This window comes from Panthera uncia (assembly GCF_023721935.1).
Source record: "Panthera uncia isolate 11264 chromosome A3 unlocalized genomic scaffold, Puncia_PCG_1.0 HiC_scaffold_11, whole genome shotgun sequence".
Classification (NCBI taxonomy): domain Eukaryota; kingdom Metazoa; phylum Chordata; class Mammalia; order Carnivora; family Felidae; genus Panthera; species Panthera uncia.
In genome coordinates, this window is record NW_026057578.1 from 23,465,608 (window position 1) to 23,484,368 (window position 18,761).

At 41.9% G+C, this 18,761-nt stretch overlaps 1 protein-coding gene across 1 annotated transcript in view; it reads left to right on the forward strand.

Moving 5' to 3' along the window:
- The window catches only part of EDEM2 (ER degradation enhancing alpha-mannosidase like protein 2), a 31,983-nt gene extending 16,762 nt beyond the window's left edge, over positions 1–15,221 (forward strand). The window contains exons 8-11 of the mRNA XM_049650917.1: positions 1,193–1,317; positions 8,757–8,901; positions 12,382–12,503; positions 14,670–15,221. Of these exons, the coding sequence (XP_049506874.1) occupies positions 1,193–1,317; positions 8,757–8,901; positions 12,382–12,503; positions 14,670–15,167 (890 nt within the window). The 3' untranslated portion in view covers positions 15,168–15,221. The remainder of the gene's footprint in view (positions 1–1,192; positions 1,318–8,756; positions 8,902–12,381; positions 12,504–14,669) is intronic.
- The last annotated feature ends 3,540 nt before the right edge of the window (positions 15,222–18,761 follow it).

The following is an 18,761-nucleotide window of genomic DNA, read 5'->3' on the forward strand; positions in this document are numbered from 1 at the left end:
TGCTTAACCGACTGAGCCACCCGGGCGCCCCTACCACCATGGACTTGTACTGCCTACTTGAGGCCCACTATACCTCTTCAGGCCTTCCTGCAAGAGCCAAGTGAACTATGCTGCATTCTCCATGTGTGACCCTGGATTTCTTATTTCCAGGCCATTGCACATGTGTTTCCTTTGTCAAGAATACCTTTTTCCTGTCTTGATGTGTCCAAATGTTATTCACCCTTCAAGGCCCAGATGAAATGTCACCTTGCCCACAAAGTAGCTTGATCCTCCTTCAGAATTTAGGGCCTTCAGCACCTTTTGCGCAGTCAGCTGTCATCCACAGTTACAGCTCTTCCTACCGAGCACAGTGTCTATGCCTTATTCATCTTTCTGCTTCCCACAGTGCTTTGGACGAGGTAGGTAGTTGATTCATGCCCGTCAAATAAAAGCATTTTACCCTCTAGGCCCTTGGACACTAATAATAATGATATTGAGGAATTGCTGGGCACCTACTTAATAATAATTATTACAGCAACCACTCATTTATTCAGCAGATATTTATTGAATACCATTATGTGAAGTGCTGTGCCAAGCACCAAACATGGACTATTTAATTTAATTCTTACAACACTATTTGAGATTGTCTCATTTATTTGCATGTGTATTTGGTACTTTGTTAAGATAATAACTTATTGTGCATATTTATTATGCAGTATCCTAGTGCTGGGGATTCTACAATAAACAAAACGAAGTCCTGGCCTTCATGGATTTACATTCTAAGGGAAGGTAAAAGTTCAAGTTCCCACTAGAATGTAAATGCCCTGAGGGCTGGATTTTGTCTTGTTTGCCACCCGTAGGTGCCTGTACCTAGTAGATGTGCAGTGAGTATTGTTGAGTGAATGGGATTGAGCAATCCTGTGAGGTGTGTATCATTACTCTCCCCACCTTAGAGAAAATGAGACTGAGACGTTAGAAGGAAAACTTTGCCCAAGGTCACATCTAGCAAGTGGTAAAGCTGGAGCTGGAATTTGAGTCTGGACGTTTGGCTCCAGAACCCATGCTCCTTCCTCTGTGCCTTCTTGCATCCTAGGGTGCTTTGAAGCTACACCAAAATATGGTCTTTCAAAAAGTGTAAGGCCGTGCTTCTGTTGTCAAGACCTGCCTTTCATCTCCCTCATCACCGACGTGTCTTCTTGCATCTCCTTTGCAGAATACAACAAAGCCATTCGGAATTACACCCGCTTCGATGACTGGTACCTGTGGGTGCAGATGTACAAGGGGACTGTGTCCATGCCGGTCTTCCAGTCCCTAGAGGCCTACTGGCCTGGTCTTCAGGTAGGAATGATCAGAGAGGTGGCCATTTTTCTCTGGAACTGGCAAAGCAAGCTCATTCTGAGGTATAAGTCAAATAAGGTACTTCAGTTGCTGGAGTATTTGTTTTCTAAGGGTGGGGTGGAGAGACAAGAGAGACTTAGAGTGAATGAGACAAACTTCAGATTCTGCCAAGCTGAATTTTCCAAGGGGAGTGTTAAGGTATCGGGTACTGAGCTTCCAATTTGCTGTGAAATGTTATACTACTTAAAGTGGAGAGTGTCTTTCCAGGCTGTGTGGTAATAGCCATTGGCAACAACTGTTTCTCCACTGGACATTTCTGTCACATCTCCTCATTCTTGACAGCAGGCCTGAGAAAGGGTGTGAAAGCAGCTGGGGCTGCTGTGCGTGCCATCGTTATTGTTTTCCATTACATGATCTGATGGAGTTGCAGTGGGAAAGGTGGGATCTTGGAGTCCATTTAACCAGCATAACATATGCATGTTTACATCCACCTTTTTTCTTTACACAGATAGAAATATGCCATGTACCTTTTCACTGAATATGCCTTAGAGATCATTCCTTGTTGATACATCTAAATTACTTTTACTTTTTTAACAAATGCATATATTATATTAAATTGATACAATTCAGTTAACTAGTGCAATTCATTTAACTAGTCCCCCATTATGCACTTTTAGCCAACCTTCTTATTTTACAGGTTTACTTTTATTTTTTTAATGTTTATTTTTATTTTTGAGAGAGAGAGAGAGAGAGAGAGAGAGAGAGAATGGGGTAGGGGCAGAGAGAGAGAGGGAGACACAGAATCTGAAGTAGGCTCCAGGCTCTGAGCTGATAGCGTAGAGCGGGATGCGGGCCTCGAACTCACAAACCATGGGATCATGACCCGAGCCAAAGTTGGATGCTTAACCAACTGAGCCACCCAGGTGCCCCTAATCTTACGAGTTTGAATAGTCACATACCATTCCTTTTTCTCTTTGAACTCCTATTTTCATTCTTCTCCCACAACAGAATTTTATCCTAATTGTTACATTTTTATGCTGGATAAATTTTATTTATACCCTATTATATGTCTCTGTAATAAAATTTCTGTATACATAGAGATTTAAAAGACTTTTAAATTTCCTGTGTGACCATAGGCTCTGAGTATTATTAAATTTGTTTTCTTCTTGACTTAGTTATCATTAGTACATAAATGATTAAAGCCACATTAAGAGCTTACAGTTTTTGATAAATAATTATAAAACATAAAGGCAATTTAATCAGAAATACATTTCTTAATGAGAGTTTGGGGCCTTTTTATTTTTTATTTTTATTATTATTATTATTATTTTTAATTTTTTTAACGTTTATTTATTTTTGAGACAGAGACAGAGCATGAACGGGGGAGGGTCAGAGAGAGAGGGAGACACAGAATCTGAAACAGGCTCCAGGCTCTGAGCTGTCAGCACAGAGCCCGACGCGGGGCTTGAACTCACGGACCACGAGATCATGACCTGAGCCGAAGTCGGACGCTCAACCGACTGAGCCACCCAGGCGCCCCTTATTTTTATTATTTAAAAAATTTTTATTTTAGAAAGAGAGTATGAGTGGGAGAGAGAAGAGTCCGAGAGAGAGAGAGAGAGAGAGAGAGAGAGAGAGAGAGAGAATCTTAAGCAGGCTTCATGCTCAGCGTGGAGCCCAACATGGGGCTCTATCCCTTGACCCTGGGATGATGACCTGAGTCAGTCACCCAACTGACTGAGCCACCCAGGCGCCCCATGGGGGCTTTTTTATTTTAAGTAGTTTGTGTATTTGTGTGTGAATAATACATATTGCTGAAGTGGGACATGGTTGTGTATCAAAAGTTTCATTCATTCCTATTTTCATTTTTGTAGATGTAAGTGCTGAGGAGCTTATACACATAAATAATTAGATGGAAATGGAAGGAGTTTGATTACTGCATTATCATTCAGTTCTTTGTAGTCATTGAGTAAATAGATTGAACCATACAAAACTACCAGTATCCAACCATTCAAAACTGGCAATATTATATGGTTCTTTCTTTATATGATAAAAATAATCATTTAATCTGTCATCAAAAATCATTTTTAATGATCTCTCTGCTGACAATTTGACCAGTTCCTCTTTCAGTTTTTTGCAGGCAGAGAATTGGAAACCCTCTGATATGCAAAAGACTTGTTACACAGTGTTCAGAGGCCTTCCTTTTTTTCAACACCTACACCGATCTTTTATTTTATTTATTTTTTAATATAATTTATTGTCAAATTGGCTTACATACAACACCCAGTGCTCATCCCAACAAGTGCCCTCCTCAGTGCCCATCACCCATTTTCCCCTCTCCCCCAGACCCCCACCCACCCTCAGTTTGTTCTCTGTATTTAAAGAGTCTCTTGTGGTTTGCCTCCCTCCCTCTCTGTAACTATTTTTTTCTCCTTCCCCTCCCCCATGGTCTTCTGTTAAGTTTCCCAAGATCCACATATGAGTGAAAACATGATATCTGTCCTTCTCTGACTGACTTATTTCATTCAGCATACCTTCCAGCTCCATCCACATTGCTGCAAATGGCATGATTTCATTCTTTCTCATTGCCAAGTAGTATTCCATTGTATATGTAAACCATATCTTCTTTGTCCATTCATCAGTTGATGGACATTTAGGCTCTTTCCGTAATTTGGCTATGGTTGAAAGCGCTGCTATAAACATTGGGACGCATGTGCCCCTATTCATTAGCACTCCCGTATCCCTTGGGTAAATTCCTCGCAGTGCTATTGCTGGGTCATAGGGTAGGTCTATTTTTAATTTTCTGAGGAACCTCCAAACTGTTTTCCAGAGCGGCTGTACCAGTTTGCATTCCCACCAACAGTGCAAGAGGGTTCCTGTTTCTCCACATCCTTTCCAGCATCTGTTGTTTCCTGAGTTGTTAATTTTAGCCCCTCTGATTGGTGTGAGGTGTTATCTCAGTGTGGCTTTGATTTGTATTTCCCTGATGAGGAGTGACGTTGAGCATTGTTTCATGTGTCTGTTGGCCATCTGGATGTCTTCTTTGGAAAAGTGTCTATTCATGTCTTCTGCCATTTCTTCACTGGATTATTTGGTTTTTTTGGGTGTGGAGTTTGGTGAATTCTTTATAGATTTTGGATACTAGCCCTTTATCCGATATGTCGTGTGCAAATATCTTTTCCCATTCCGTCGGTTGCCTTTTAGTATTGTTGGTTTTTTGCTTTGCAGTGCAGAAGCTTTTTATCTTGATGAGGTCCCAATAGTTCATCTTTGCTTTTAATTCCCTTGCCTTTGGAGATATGTTGAGTAAGAAATTGCTACGGCTAGGGGCGCCTGGGTGGCGCAGTCGGTTAAGCGTCCGACTTCAGCCAGGTCACGATCTCGCGGTCCGTGAGTTCGAGCCCCGCGTCGGGCTCTGGGCTGATGGCTCGGAGCCTGGAGCCTGTTTCCGATTCTGTGTCTCCCTCTCTCTCTGCCCCTCCCCCGTTCATGCTCTGTCTCTCTCTGTCCCAAAAATAAATAAAAACGTTGAAAAAAAATTAAAAAAAAAAATTGCTACGGCTAAGGTAAAGAGGTTGTTGCCTGCTTTCTCCTCTAGGGTTTTGATGGTTTCCTGTCTCACATTTAGGTCTTTCATCCATTTTGAGTTTATTTCTGTGTATGGTGTGAGAAAGTGGTCTAGTTTTATTCTGCTGCATGTTGCTGCCACTTCTTCCAACACCATTTGCTAAAGAGACTGTCTTTTTTCCATTGGATACTCTTTCCTGCTTTGTCAAAGATTAGTTGGCCATACATTTGTGGGTCCAGTTCTGGGGTCTCTATTCGATTCCATTCGTCTGTGTCTGTTTTTGTGCCAGTACCATACTATCTTGATGATTACAGCTTTGTAGTAGAGGCTAAAGTCTGGGATTGTGATGCCTCCCACTTTGGTTTTCTTCTTCAATATTACTTTGGCTATTCGGGGTCTTTTGTGGTTCCATACACATTTTAGGATTGTTTATGCTAGCTTTGAGAAGAATGCCATACACCGATATTTTAAATTTAACCTAGTTTGGTGCTCAGGAAATCTTTATTCCCCAGGACAGTGTGCAACAGGAAGGTTAGACGTTGCTGGTAGGTCCATCTTTCTTTTGTCAAATGGCAGAAGGATAACTGCGAAGGAAACAGTGATAATAGATAGCCTGCCTTTGTGTTAAAAGTATCTTTTCAGGCAGATCCATTTTAGGAAAGCAGAGGATCTGGAAATCTATTGCCTTAAAACTATTTGTGACTACATTCCTCTTGGGAATCCTTCTTATGCAACCCAGGCATATCACAGATCACACCCTTTGACTTCCATTTCTGTGGATGTTCCCCAAGAAAATAATTCAAAAGGGAAAAGATGCATACAGATATTCCTAACAGCAAAGTTCATGACAAAGAAAACTTAGAAATGATCCAGTACCCTATAATGGAGGAACAAATAAATGATTGTGTCTTAATTAAATGGGTCATTATACAACTTTAATTTAAAAATGTATATATAAATTCCTATGTTACGTGAAGAGGTAGTGAACAAGAATTAAGAAAACATGAAGGAATGAAATGTACTGTTAGGAATGAAATGAACAAGAATTAAGAAAACATGAAGGAATGAAAGGTACTGTTAGAAATTAGGAGTGATAATTAAATTTTTAAAAAATTTGATTCTTTAGATTTAACAATAACAAAAAAAAATACACATGAAGGCATTATATTAAGTATACTCTGATTACAACTCTATAGAATTCTGTTTTTGTGTGTTAAGAAATAGAAGACAAAGATGCAAACAGCAGGTACTGTAAGATTAAGAGGATAATTATCTTTTTATTCCTCTCTGTTTTTTTTTTTTAATATTTATATAACTCTGAATAGAATACATATTGCGGGGGGGCACCTGGGTGGCTCAGTCAGTTAAGTGTCCAACTCTTGATTTCTGCTCAGGTCATGATCTCACATGATCGAGCCCCGTGTCATCTGTGCTATCAGCACAGAGCCTACTTGGGATTTTCTCTCCCCTTCTCTCTGTGCCTTTCCCCTGCTCACACATGCTCTGTCTCTCAAATAAACTTTAAAAAAATGAATACAAAGTGGAAAGGTAGATATCAAAACTATTCTATCTGTGTGGTGAGGTTAAAGGTGGTCTCTTTATACCTTTCTTTTTCTTTTATTTTGAGAGAGAGGGGGAAAGTGAGTAAGGGACAGAGAGAGGGAGGGAGAGAGAGAGAGAATCCCATGAGGGGCAGGGAGGGCGAGAGAGAAGTGGGGCTCATCCGAAGTGGGGCTCGTGCTCACCCGATGTGGGGCTTGAGCTTACCCAATGCAGGACTCGGACTCATGAACCACGAGATCATGACCTGAACCAAAGTCTGATGCTTAACTGACTGAGCCACCCAGACACCCCAATATACCTTTCTTTTTCAAATTTCCTAAAATAAAAATTAATAAAAGAGAGGGTTTGATAAGGAAAGAGTTTCATGTCTGTTTGTATGGTGGTTTTCCTGGCCTGAGCAGGGATCATGGGTTCTTTCTCTGTGAGATTATAATCACACTAATAACCAACATTTACTGAACATCTAATCAGTGCCTGGTAATCTGTCTGACACATGAGGGTGATAAATTAAATATTTACGAGAGAACGATTTATGTGCCAGGCATTTTACCAGAATTATAACATACTGAGGCAAATGTTTCTTTGTAGATGAAGAAAGGAGGCTTAGATATGTTCAATTTGTTAATTCATTTATTCACCAGTATTTGAATGCTTGCTGTGTTCCAGGCCCTGTCCTCATGTAGTTTGTAGAGGGTAAGACACAACAGAAAAAAATAAAACAGACAAACGCATAAGTTACAATGAAGGAAACAGATGAGCGGCTGAGAGAGAATGTTGGATGGGGACCTCACTTGAGAGAAGAAGGCCTCTCAGAGGTGTGATACTAAAGCTGATACTTCAAGAATCAGATGTGGGCGACGATGTTCTAGACAGAGGAAATGTCATGTGTGAAGGTCCCAAGACAGGAAGGAGTTGGGTGTTTATCAGAAACAAAGAAAAGCGGTATGGCTACAGTCCAGGGGGGGCGGGGGGGTGGGGGGAGGACGGGGCAGAGATCAATCAATGGAGGTCAGCACTACCGAGATCATGCAAGGCTTTCAGAGCTACAAGGAGGTGTCTTGACTTTATGCCGAGCCCATGGGAAGCCCTGAGGTCTGGTATATGCAGTAAGGCAGTTACTTTGGCTGCATGGGGAAAATGGCATGAGGGCAAGTGGTTGGAGCAGTGAGAAGACTGTGAAAGTCATCCCAGTATAAGATGCTGGTGACCAGACCAAGTGGTGTCACTAGAGATAAAGTGAGATAAATCTTGATGTTTTGGAAAATGGAACTGACAGGAGTTGCTGACAGAATGGATGTGGGGGTAGGGGGGAGGGAAAGGGAGGAGTCAAGGATGACTGCCATTTGCTAAGTGCCATGCACTAAGAAGGGAGAGATGATGGTAGGGAGGCAACTTTGTGGGAAAGTGAGGGAACCAAGAATCCTGTTGGGGAAATGTTAAATTTGTTCTATCTGTGAGGCATCCTTAGGAAATGTCAAAAAGGCCAGCTGTTTCCCTGCAAGCTTGTGTTAATAGCTACTTCACAACAGCTAGTAAAATTACAAATACATGTATTTTTGGAGCCAGCAATCCTAATTCTGGACATTTGTCTTACAGGTGACAGGTAAACTTTGCAGGTTTGAGGTGACATATGTACAATGCTATTTACTACACTATTACTTGTTACAGCAAATAACAAAACATTGGAACCAATCCAACCAGCAGTTAATAGGGAACTAGTTAACTTATGGTCCAAGCAGTGGAATACTATGCAACTATGTAATAGGAGGAAGGAGCTTTTTATGTGCTTACATGGAAAAATCAAGATCTATTGTTAAATGAATGAAAGAAAGTGCAGAACAGTATATTTAATAAGCTATTTTTTACGTGGGAAAAATAATATATACTCACACATATTTATGTTTATAAACTAATACAAATTGATTTGGGGTATAGGGTAAGAGTGAGACTTAGTAAAATCAATTTCCTATTCTTAAAATTCTGAACCAGATGGCTGTTTAAAAACCATAGTGGCCAGCATTGACTGAGCAGGGACTTGGAATACAACCTCTCTCCCTCACAATAATTTAACAAGAAAGACACTTTGTATTTTGCATCAGATGGATGCGGCTCAGAGAAGGTAAGTGCCTGGCCCAAGGCCACACAATGAATAAATGGCCAACTCAGGTTTGATTGCAGGCTTTTTTGGCTCCAGAGCTTTTGCTCTCTCTTCCCTGAGGTTGTATGTGAGGTTTGGTACGGAGTTTCTTTTGTATGTGGGTTTTTATGCCTGGTGGCTGTCTGCCTGACAACTACTTGTTTCCTGTAGAGCCTCATTGGGGACATTGACAATGCCATGAGGACCTTCCTCAACTATTACACTGTATGGAAGCAGTTTGGGGGGCTCCCGGAATTCTACAACATTCCTCAGGGATACACAGTGGAGAAGCGAGAGGGCTACCCTCTTCGGCCAGGTAAGCAGTATCTCTGACCTATCACGACCTGCAGGCTCTTGTTCTCTGAACCACAAACCCTCATTTGTATGAGCCTCCATGCCTCACAAGAGCTCACAAGTTCATTTTTCCTCTTATGCTTCTAGTGGCTCTCGGTGGTTTTCCTGGTAGGAATTATTTATCCACATATTTATCCCCAGATAAGGAACTGAAACCTAGTGGGCTGAACTGACTTGCCCAGGGCTAAGCGTAGGAGATAGGACTGGAACCCAGGCCTCTTTACTAAATCTTAGGCTCCTTCAAACTTGGGCAAGTGAGTGCAAAAGGGAGAGCCAATTTGATTCCCTTTGAGTTCCTGCCATCAGGATTTCAGAAGTGTAGACAAACTTCTTAAGTCACTGGGTCAGGTGAATTGTGCTTTTATGGTATGGAGTATTAGAACTCTGGAATGGACCTTAGGAATGAATCATCTGATCTCGTCCACCACCTCATCTGCAGCTCAGAAATCAAGGCGCAGAGAAGGAAGGTATTACACACTAGATAACTGTCTTAAAGTTCCTTTCCAGCCCTGATCCTCTGATTCACTAGAGGAAAGTTAAACACTGTGAGGAGGAGAAGGGAAAGGGGGCCAGAGGAAGGAAGTTGAGTCAGCACACACAGTCATCCCCCACCCCAAAGTGGGTTACATTTCCATTGTTAGACTCTTCCCATCTTCCCACCTGAATGCCTTTGAGCTGTGGGAGGCCTTCTGGTGGCTACTGCCCATTCTGCCCACCCCCCCAACCCATTTCCTTCCTTCTCTAGCTCAAGAGATTGTTGTGGGAGTTGAGGAAGGGGGAACAGAAGAAGATGTAAAACAGTGACTGAAAAGAATAAATTAGTCACTTCGATTCCTAGAGGCTGCTGTTATTGGTATTTCTCATGTGTTTATTATCCTAGCTTTTTTGTTTTTGTTTTTTTAATTTTTTAATGTTTATTTTTGAGAGAGAGACAGAGACAGAGCATGGAGAGAACAAAGGAGGGGGGAGGAGCAGAGAGAGAGGGAGACACAGAATCCGAAAAAGGCTCCAGGCTCTGAACTGTCAGCACAGAGCCTGACCATAGGGCCCAAACTCAAGAACAGCGAGATCATGACCTGAGCTGAAATAGGCTGCCCAACCCACTGAGCCACCCAGGTGCCCCTGTTTTTGTTTTTGTTTTGTTCTATTTTGTTTTGTTTTTAAGAGAACACTCTCAGAAGGTATTATACCCAGTGTTACCAACAGATAAAATGAAGACAGTTTGGGACTAAATGTAGGACGTAGGCTTGTGCATTGTCAAGAGTTAGAGGGGAACTGAGAGGACTTCTAACTGGAATCGCCCTGTCATTGCCCTGGCAAGTGGTTTTCTAGTCTTTGTTGAGTTCGCACCATGACAGGGAGCTCACTACTTACAGAGGCACCCTGTTCCATTTGCAGGATAGGGTGGCAGGAAGGCATCAATGGAAAGTAAGGCACCACAGCCAGGAATCCAATAATGCCTTAGTCCAGTCACCCTTCCTACCCTAAAACAATAGCGAATGGAAGATAAGGTGCTTCTCTTTCATTAGATTGGCCAGTGTGTTACGCTCTGGTACATGTATCTGATCAGCAGTATTGAAGCACAGAACCTAGTCTAAAGGTCTCAGAGGGCTTTTACCTCCCCCTAAATCCAAATCTAAGCCTGAGTTGTCACCTTGTTCTAGAGAGTTGGCCAATATACAAGAAATTAAAGCAGTGATAGCATACATAGGCCTATGTGTGAGGAAGAGAAAACAAGATGGCTGGTTCTGGGTGCACTGAGCCAGCCAGCTGCGAGCAACAGAAGAGGCTTCTGGGAGCACTGTCTTTTCTTTCTTTGAATTTAATTTTTTAACGTTTATTTCTTTTTGAGAGAGAGAGAGAGAGCGTGAGCAGGGGAGAGGCAAAGAGAGAGGGAGACACAGAATCTGAAGCAGGCTTCAGGTTCTGAGCTATCAGCACAGAGCCCGACACAGGGCTTGAACTCCCAGACCACGAGATCATGACCTGAGCCGAAGTCAGACGCTTAAACGACTGAGCCACCCAGGCACCCCTCTTTTCTTTCTTTGAACACACACAGTGTGTTCACTTAACAAGTAAATGTACCCCAATCTGTGTCTTAGAATATGAGCAGTTAGATCAGTAATTGTCTATAGACCTGTGGGGTAAAGGGAGGGAGAGGTGGGAGAGAACTGGGAGACAGGCAGAGATCTTTTTTCCTAAAGGAAGAAATAGAACTTGCAATAATAAATCAAAAGGGAGACAAGTGCTGGTCAAGGCCCAGGAGGAAACAGGGAAGGAGATTGGGAGGAGAGATTGGTCTAGGGAAGGGAGAGTTCTCTCCTCTCTGAGAAAAGACAGGTGAAAAAATAGAAATGTCTGTTGAGCTGTAGCTTCCACCCACTGGGACCACCCTAGAAGTCGAATCTTTTCCATACTAGCTCTTCAGATATTTGAAAGCAGTAAACATAGGTTCCTGGGTTTTCTTTTCTCCAGAATAAACTTTCTCTTCATGACAAACTCCTTTTGGCTAATATTCACCTGAAAATGGGGCCTATGTCTGTCAAATTCCAGTTGTGGTTATAGAATAGGGCAAGACTATTGCCTTGTTCTGGGCCCAGTGAACTGGTAGCTGTTCCTTTGTTAGATTGAAGATTGGCTCTTGAATATCTTAACCTTCATCTTTTTGTCCATCCCATCTCAGAAAGGGCCTCATAATGATAGGCTTATACTCTTAAACTTTAGGATTAAGTTAGGTTGTTAGTGACAGAAAATGAGTAGTGCTCAATTAAGATAGACATTTCGGAGTGCCTGGGTGGCTCAGTCCGTTAAGTGTCCGGCTTCCGCTCAGGTCATGATCTCGTGGTCCGTGGGTTTGAGCCCTGCGTCAGGCTCTGTGCTGACAGCTCAGAGCCTGGAGCCTGCTTCAGATTCTGTCTCCCTCTCTCTCTGACCCTCCCCTGTTCATGCTCTGTCTCTGTCTCAAAAATAAATAAACATTAAAAAAACATTTTTTTTTGAATAAATAAATAAAATAAGATAGACATTTCTTTCTCACTTTTGGACTCATATGGCTCTTTGTGTTGTCAGGGACCTTAATCCCACACCTGGCTGCTGGGAATAGTTGTCAGTCTAAGCAGTTGCGTGCTTGGCTATAGTTAAGGATTCTGTTACTAAGGAAGAAGGAAGGGACAAATATGGGGAGACATGGAGCATCCCACAGCCTAGCTCGCTGTCTCTCCCTTGGGGTGGGAGTCCATAGTCAGTTTTAATGCTGATCTCCACTAAGCTTCAGGCTTTGGGTGTGTTGGCTCTGAAAACTCAGCATTGAGTTGTCCTGTGTTCTTCCTGGTTGGGGCCCTGTGGACAAGGTAGGGAGGGAAGGAGTCTCACCCCCTGAGGTGGGCCCCGAGCCTTCTCTGCTCAGCCCCTGGATGAGCAGGGTCTGCCTTGGACTTTACAGAACTCATTGAGAGCGCAATGTACCTCTACCGTGCCACGGGGGATCCCACCCTCTTAGAACTTGGAAGAGATGCCGTGGAATCCATCGAAAAAATCAGCAAGGTGGAGTGTGGATTTGCAACAGTAAGTGTTTCCATTGGCCCAAGAGTTGAGAAATGTCTCCCCCTGCTGATAAAGAGACTCTGGAATATTAACACTGAAGGTACCTTAGAAATGTACATATGCCTTTATTTTATAGATGGCATGACTGAAGAACAGAGAAGCCAAGAGTCTTGCTAAAGGTCACAAAGCTAGTAGAGGTAGAACTAAGGGTTCATTCTCAGGGATTTGACTCTATGCTCTTGTCATTGTCTCTGCATCAGGGGTCCTCAAACTGTCTCATAAGCTACTGTACAAGGGTGAATTTTGTGAGAAGTTTTGTGGAAAGTCTTGTTAGGTGGATTTTAGAAGGGAGATATAAAGTCCCATGGCCTTATATTCACACCACAGAGTCCTTAATGAAACTGTCCTAGTAGTTTCACAGATGTATATTGAATGTCTTTTATGCACCAGGCACCATGCTAGGCTAATGGTTCTAGCAATGAACAAAGACCAAGCCCCTGAGCTCGCATTTTAGTAAGAAAAACAACGAATGTGTATCTGGGAGACAGAAAGAAGACCAGTATGGCTGGAGTAACATGAACACAGAGGAAAGGGGAAGAGATAATGTCCCAGAAGGAGGCAGAGGTTATATCATGTAGAGCTTTGTATAAGCTGTGGGAAAGAATTTGCATTTTGTTCTACTTAGAACAAGAAGCCTTGGTAGGATTGACAGCAGAGCAGTGACCTGATCTGATTTGTATTTTAGAAAGATCAGTCTGGCTGCTCTGTGGAAAGGGGATTGAAAGAGTCAAGGGGAAGAGCCATGTCACATCCTTAGAGGACCCAAGCAGGCAAGATGTAAATAAATGATCATTACAGATATGTAAAAAACAGATGTGTAAGAAAATTTTCTGGAAGAAAATTCACCAAAAAGTCTACAGAGGAATTTTAGGGTACGGGATTAAAAACAGAACAACAACAACAAAAAAATCCCTCTCTTTAAAAATTTTGTGTTGTGGTTATATTCTGTAAGGAGAATATATATACATCTATTTAAAGAAAAGACCTATATATGTAGAGGGAAAATAAAGCAGTGATCTGTTTTAGTTTCTAAATATGTTGTATTTTGTGAAAAGCCAAAGTGGTTAAGTCCATTGGGGCCTTCTTATGAACACTTGACTGATTTCCATGAAAATGAAAGCCTTCTGGAGGTCTTCCAAGGCAAATGATGGGAATAGGCGTCAGACTCCTTGGCCTTTGACAAAGAAGGCAAGAAAATAATAATTCTTGGCACATCAAGTCCATATTTTAGTCATTTTTTTGTGTGAAAAATAGATGCCACTGAGAATTAGTTTTAAGAAAGTATATCTCAAATTCTGAGAGGATAAAATAAATGTAGGAAGTAAACTTACTCATCCATGACTGTAAACTTAGTATGAATTTTTCTTCATAAAGACTTCTAGTTAGTTATTATAGTAGCAAAAACTTGGATTAGCTAAGTAAATGATGCTACATTTTTACAATGTCATTAAAGGGGATGATTAGATGTGTATGTGTATGGTCACAATAAAGGCAGGTTAATGGAGATAGGAATTGTCTTGTCCCTAGGGAGGTTAGGGAAGACCCTGTGATCAGGCAGTATTTGAGCAGAGACCCGAAGGCTGTGAGGGAGCAAGCTGTAGGAAGGGTGAGTGATCCAGGTAGAAGCAATGCAGAACCAGTGGAGTGCAATGCAGAAAGAACAAGCATTGCAGAGAACCAGTGGAGTGCACACATGTGCTCACAGAAGAGGAAGGCCATTCGCCGGACCCACAAGAACAGGGGAGAGCATGTAAGAGAGGTCAGGAAGAGAGCAGGGGCCAGGCTGTGAGGACCTGTTAAGCCATGATAAGGACTTTGGTTTTTAGTCTGCCATGAAGTGGGATGTCAACAGAGGGTTTTCAGTGGAGGAGTGACAGCTAAGACTTACCCTATAAATAAGCTTTAGGGTTAAGGATGGAAGCGGGAAGCCCTGTTGGAAGTTGTGCCAATCCGGGTGAAAGTCAGTGGTCCAGGCTTGGGAAAAGGTGAAGCTCTGAAACGTAAAGTGATTTTCCCAAAGGCCCTTAGCTGCTCGGTGGCAGGGCAGGAATTCCTAACGTGGTCCCCTGGCCCTCTCTGCTGCCCTGTGATACCACTTCTGACTTGCTGCCTTCTTCCTCGTGGCAGATCAAAGATCTGCGAGACCACAAGCTTGACAACCGTATGGAGTCTTTCTTTCTGGCCGAGACTGTGAAATACCTCTACCTTCTGTTTGACCCAACCAACTTCATTCACAACAATGGCTCCACCTTTGACGCGGTGATAACCCCTTATGGGGAGTGCATCCTGGGGGCTGGGGGTTACATCTTCAACACAGAAGCGCACCCCATCGACCCCGCTGCCCTGCACTGTTGCCAGAGGCTGAAGGAAGAGCAGTGGGAAGTGGAAGACTTGATGAGGGAATTCTACTCTCTCAAACGGAACAGGTCGAGATTTCAGAAAAAAACGATGAGCTCGGGGCCATGGCAACCTCCAGCAGGGCCGGGAACGTCCTCCTCTGAAAACCAAGACGAGGCAAGGGAAAAGAGGCCTACCAAGCAGAAAATCCCACTCCTCAGCTGCCCAAGTCAGCCCTTTACCTCCAAGCTGGCATTACTGGGACAGGTTTTCCTGGACTCCTCGTAACCACTGGATTACTTTTTTGTTTTGTGTTTGATATAAAATATGACAGTAACTCTGCTTTTGACTGTCATGGTTTTCTATTTTACATATTGGGTTGTCTCAGGAGATTTCATTCAAAGAAAGTATTCATGGCTTAAAAAAAAAAAATGTGAGTCTAATTTATTTTTCTCATACAGTTGAAGGAACAGCTGAACCCGTAATCAGCCAGCTCCATAGACCCCAGGGGTTGATGGTTGAATCTTCCTTCCTTTGAAGGCTCCCTTCTTCCAGTATCTCCAGGTAGAGTGTTGTTAGGAATGTGTTCATCACGTCTTGCCCCTGCCTGTGCTTCTGCCCTTGAAGGTACCCACCTGTCTGTCCACGCAACACAGACTGATGAAGCACCTTTGTGTGCCAGTCTCAGCCTTAGTGTTCAGCGTGGACAAGGCAGTTTTTATTCTCGGGAAAACAAAATTCTAGCAGAGAGAAATAAACTACTAGATACATAAGATAGCATTGTGGGAAGTGCCATAAAGATAATGGGATGTATGCTAGAAAATAAAGGGGACAAGAACTCTACCTTAGGGTGGTCAGGAAAGGCCTATAAGGAAGTGAGTTTTTAAACATTTAATTATGGAAAATTGACAATAAACAGAAGTGAGGAGAACAGGATAATAATCCCCCTATGTGCTCATCACCCAACTCTAGCAAACCCAGCTTCAAAGATGGTCATCTCATAGTCCTCTTTATTTCATTTATATCCACACTAGATCATTTAGAATGAAATCCCAAATATCATTTCATAAGTATTTCAGAATATACCTCCAAACACACCTATGAAAATCAATAATTCTTCCTTGGAGATTATAATCTCCAAATCTTTAATTATGTTCAACATTTTTATTGCTTTATAAATATAGTTTGTTTGAATCAGGATCCAAATAGGGTACATGTGTTTGGCAATTAGTTGATCTGTCTCTGAAGTCTTCTAGTCTATAGATGTTCTCTCTCTATTTTTTTAATTTTCTAAAATTTATTTATTTTGAGAGACAGAGCACATGCTCGTGTGAGTGGGGGAGGGGCAGAGAGGGAGAGGGAGAGAGAGAGAGAGAGAGAGAGAGAGAGAGAGAGAGAATCCTGAGCAGATTCCAGACACTGTCAGCACCGAACCTGATGTGGGGCTCGAACCCACCGCCAAACCATCAGATCGTGACCTGAGCCAAAACCAAGAGTTGGACATTTAACCAACTGAGCCACCCAGGCTCTTTATTTTTTTTTTTTAATCAATTTTGTTGAGATATGATTTACATACAATAAACTGTACCCACTTCATACATTTTCATAAGTTTTGGCAAACTTAGTCACCTGTGTAACCACCACAATCAAGATACAGAACAGTGCTCTCCGATAGAACTTTCTGGGATGATGGAATGTTCTAATAGAACTATTTAAATGATTGCAGTGTCCCACTGAGTAGCAACTACATGTGGCTGCTGTTAACCCCCCGAAACGTGGCTCTGTGACTAAGGAACTGAATTTATTAATTTTTAGTAGACTTTATATTTTAGAAGAGATTTAGGTTCGCACCAGTCTTGAGCAGAATGTACAGAGATTTCCCATATACCCCCTGCTCCCACACCCCTATAGCCTTCCCCCATTACCAACACCCCCTACCAAAGTGGAACATTGTTACAATTGAGATACTACATTGACACATTGTTATCATCGAGTCCACAGTTTACATTGAGGTTCACTCTTGGTGGTGTACATTCTCTGGGTTTTGACAAATGTGTAATGACATGTATTAACCATTATAGTTTCATACAGAGTAGTTTCCCTGCCTTAAATTCCTTTGTGTTCTCCTGTTCATCCCTTTCTCCCCAAAACTCTGGCAACCAGAGATTTTTTACTGTTTCCATAGTTTTGCCTTTTCCAGAATATCGTATCCAGATTAGCTTCTTTCACCTAGTAATATGCATTTAGGTTTCCTCCATGTCTTTTCATTGTTGACAGCTCTTTTCTTTTTAGTAGATTCTCTGGATGTACCAGTTTATTGAACCATTCACCTACTGAAGCATCTTGGTTATTTCTTTTTTTTTTTTAATTTTTTAAAATCTTTATTTATTTGAGAGCAGGGGAGGGGGTGGAGAAAGAGAGGCAGAGTGCGAGCGCGGGAGGAACAGAGACAGAGGGAGACACAGAATCCAAAGCAGGCTCCGAGCTGTGAGCACAGAAGCCGACACAGGACTCAAACTCACGAACTGTGAGTTCATGGCCTGGGCCGAAGTTGGACGCTTAACCGACTGAACCACCCTGGTGCCCCTTGGTTATTTCTAAGTTTTGGTGAATTATGAATAAACCTGCCATAAACATCTGTGTGTGAGTGCAACAATGATTTCAGGAGTAGATTCCTTAGTGCTCCTTACCCATTTAGCTCATCCCCCCTCCCACAATCCCTCACGCAACCCTCAGTTTGTTCTCCATATTTATGAGTCTCTTCTGTTTTGTCCCCCTCCCTGTGTTTATATTATTTTTGTTTCTCTTCCCTTATGTTCATCTGTTTTGTCTCTTAAAGTCCTCATATGAGTGAAGTCACATGATTTTTGTCTTTCTCTAATTTCACTTAGCATAATACCCTCCAGTTCCATCCACATAGTTGCAAATGGCAAGATTTCATTCTTTTTGATTGCCGAGTAATACTCCATTGTATAGATATACCACATCTTCTTTATCCATTCATCCATCGATGGACATTTGGGCTCTTTCCATACTTTGGCTATTGTTGATAGTGCTGCTATAAACATGGGGGTGCCTGTGTCCCTTTGAAACAGCACACTGTATCCTGTGGATAAATGCCTAGGAGTGCAATTGCTGGGTCGTAGGGTAGTTCTATTTTTAGTTTTTTGAGGAACCTCCATACTGTTTTCCAGAGTGGCTGCACCAGCTTGCATTCCCAAGAGTATGGTTAGTTTTGTAAGAAACCCCCAGACTGTCTTCCAAAGGGGCTGTGCCATTTTTCATTCCCACTGATAATGTATGACAGCATTCCTGTTGCTCCATATTCTCACCAGCATTTGTTATTGTTAGTGTTTTAAATTTTGGCCATTCTGATAGGTATGTGGTGGTATTTCATTATTGTTTTAGTTTACATTTCCCTGATAACATATCATGTGGAGCATCTTTTGATATGCTTTTTGCCATCTGTGCATCTTCTTTGGTGAGGTGTCTGTTAAGGTCTTTGGCATTTTATAATCAAGTTTTGCTGTTGTTCAGCTTTATGTGTTCTTTCTATATTCTGGATAAAAGTTCTTTATCATATATGTCTTGCAAATATTTTTTCCCAGTCTGTGGCTTGTCTTTTCATTCTCTTGAACTCTGTCTTACTTTCATTGAAATTTGTTTGTTGAAGAAACTGCATTGTTAGTCTTACAGAATTTCTGATATAATGAGTTTTGCTCATTTCACCCCTGTGGTATTATTTAATATATATCTGCTTTTTTTTTTTTTTTTTGTAAATTGATACTAAAATTTAGAGGCTTCATCAGATTCAGATTTTTTAATTTTGTTTTTCTTTTCCAAGAATGGTTCATAAGTGGTGTTGTGTACTTCAGTCAGAAG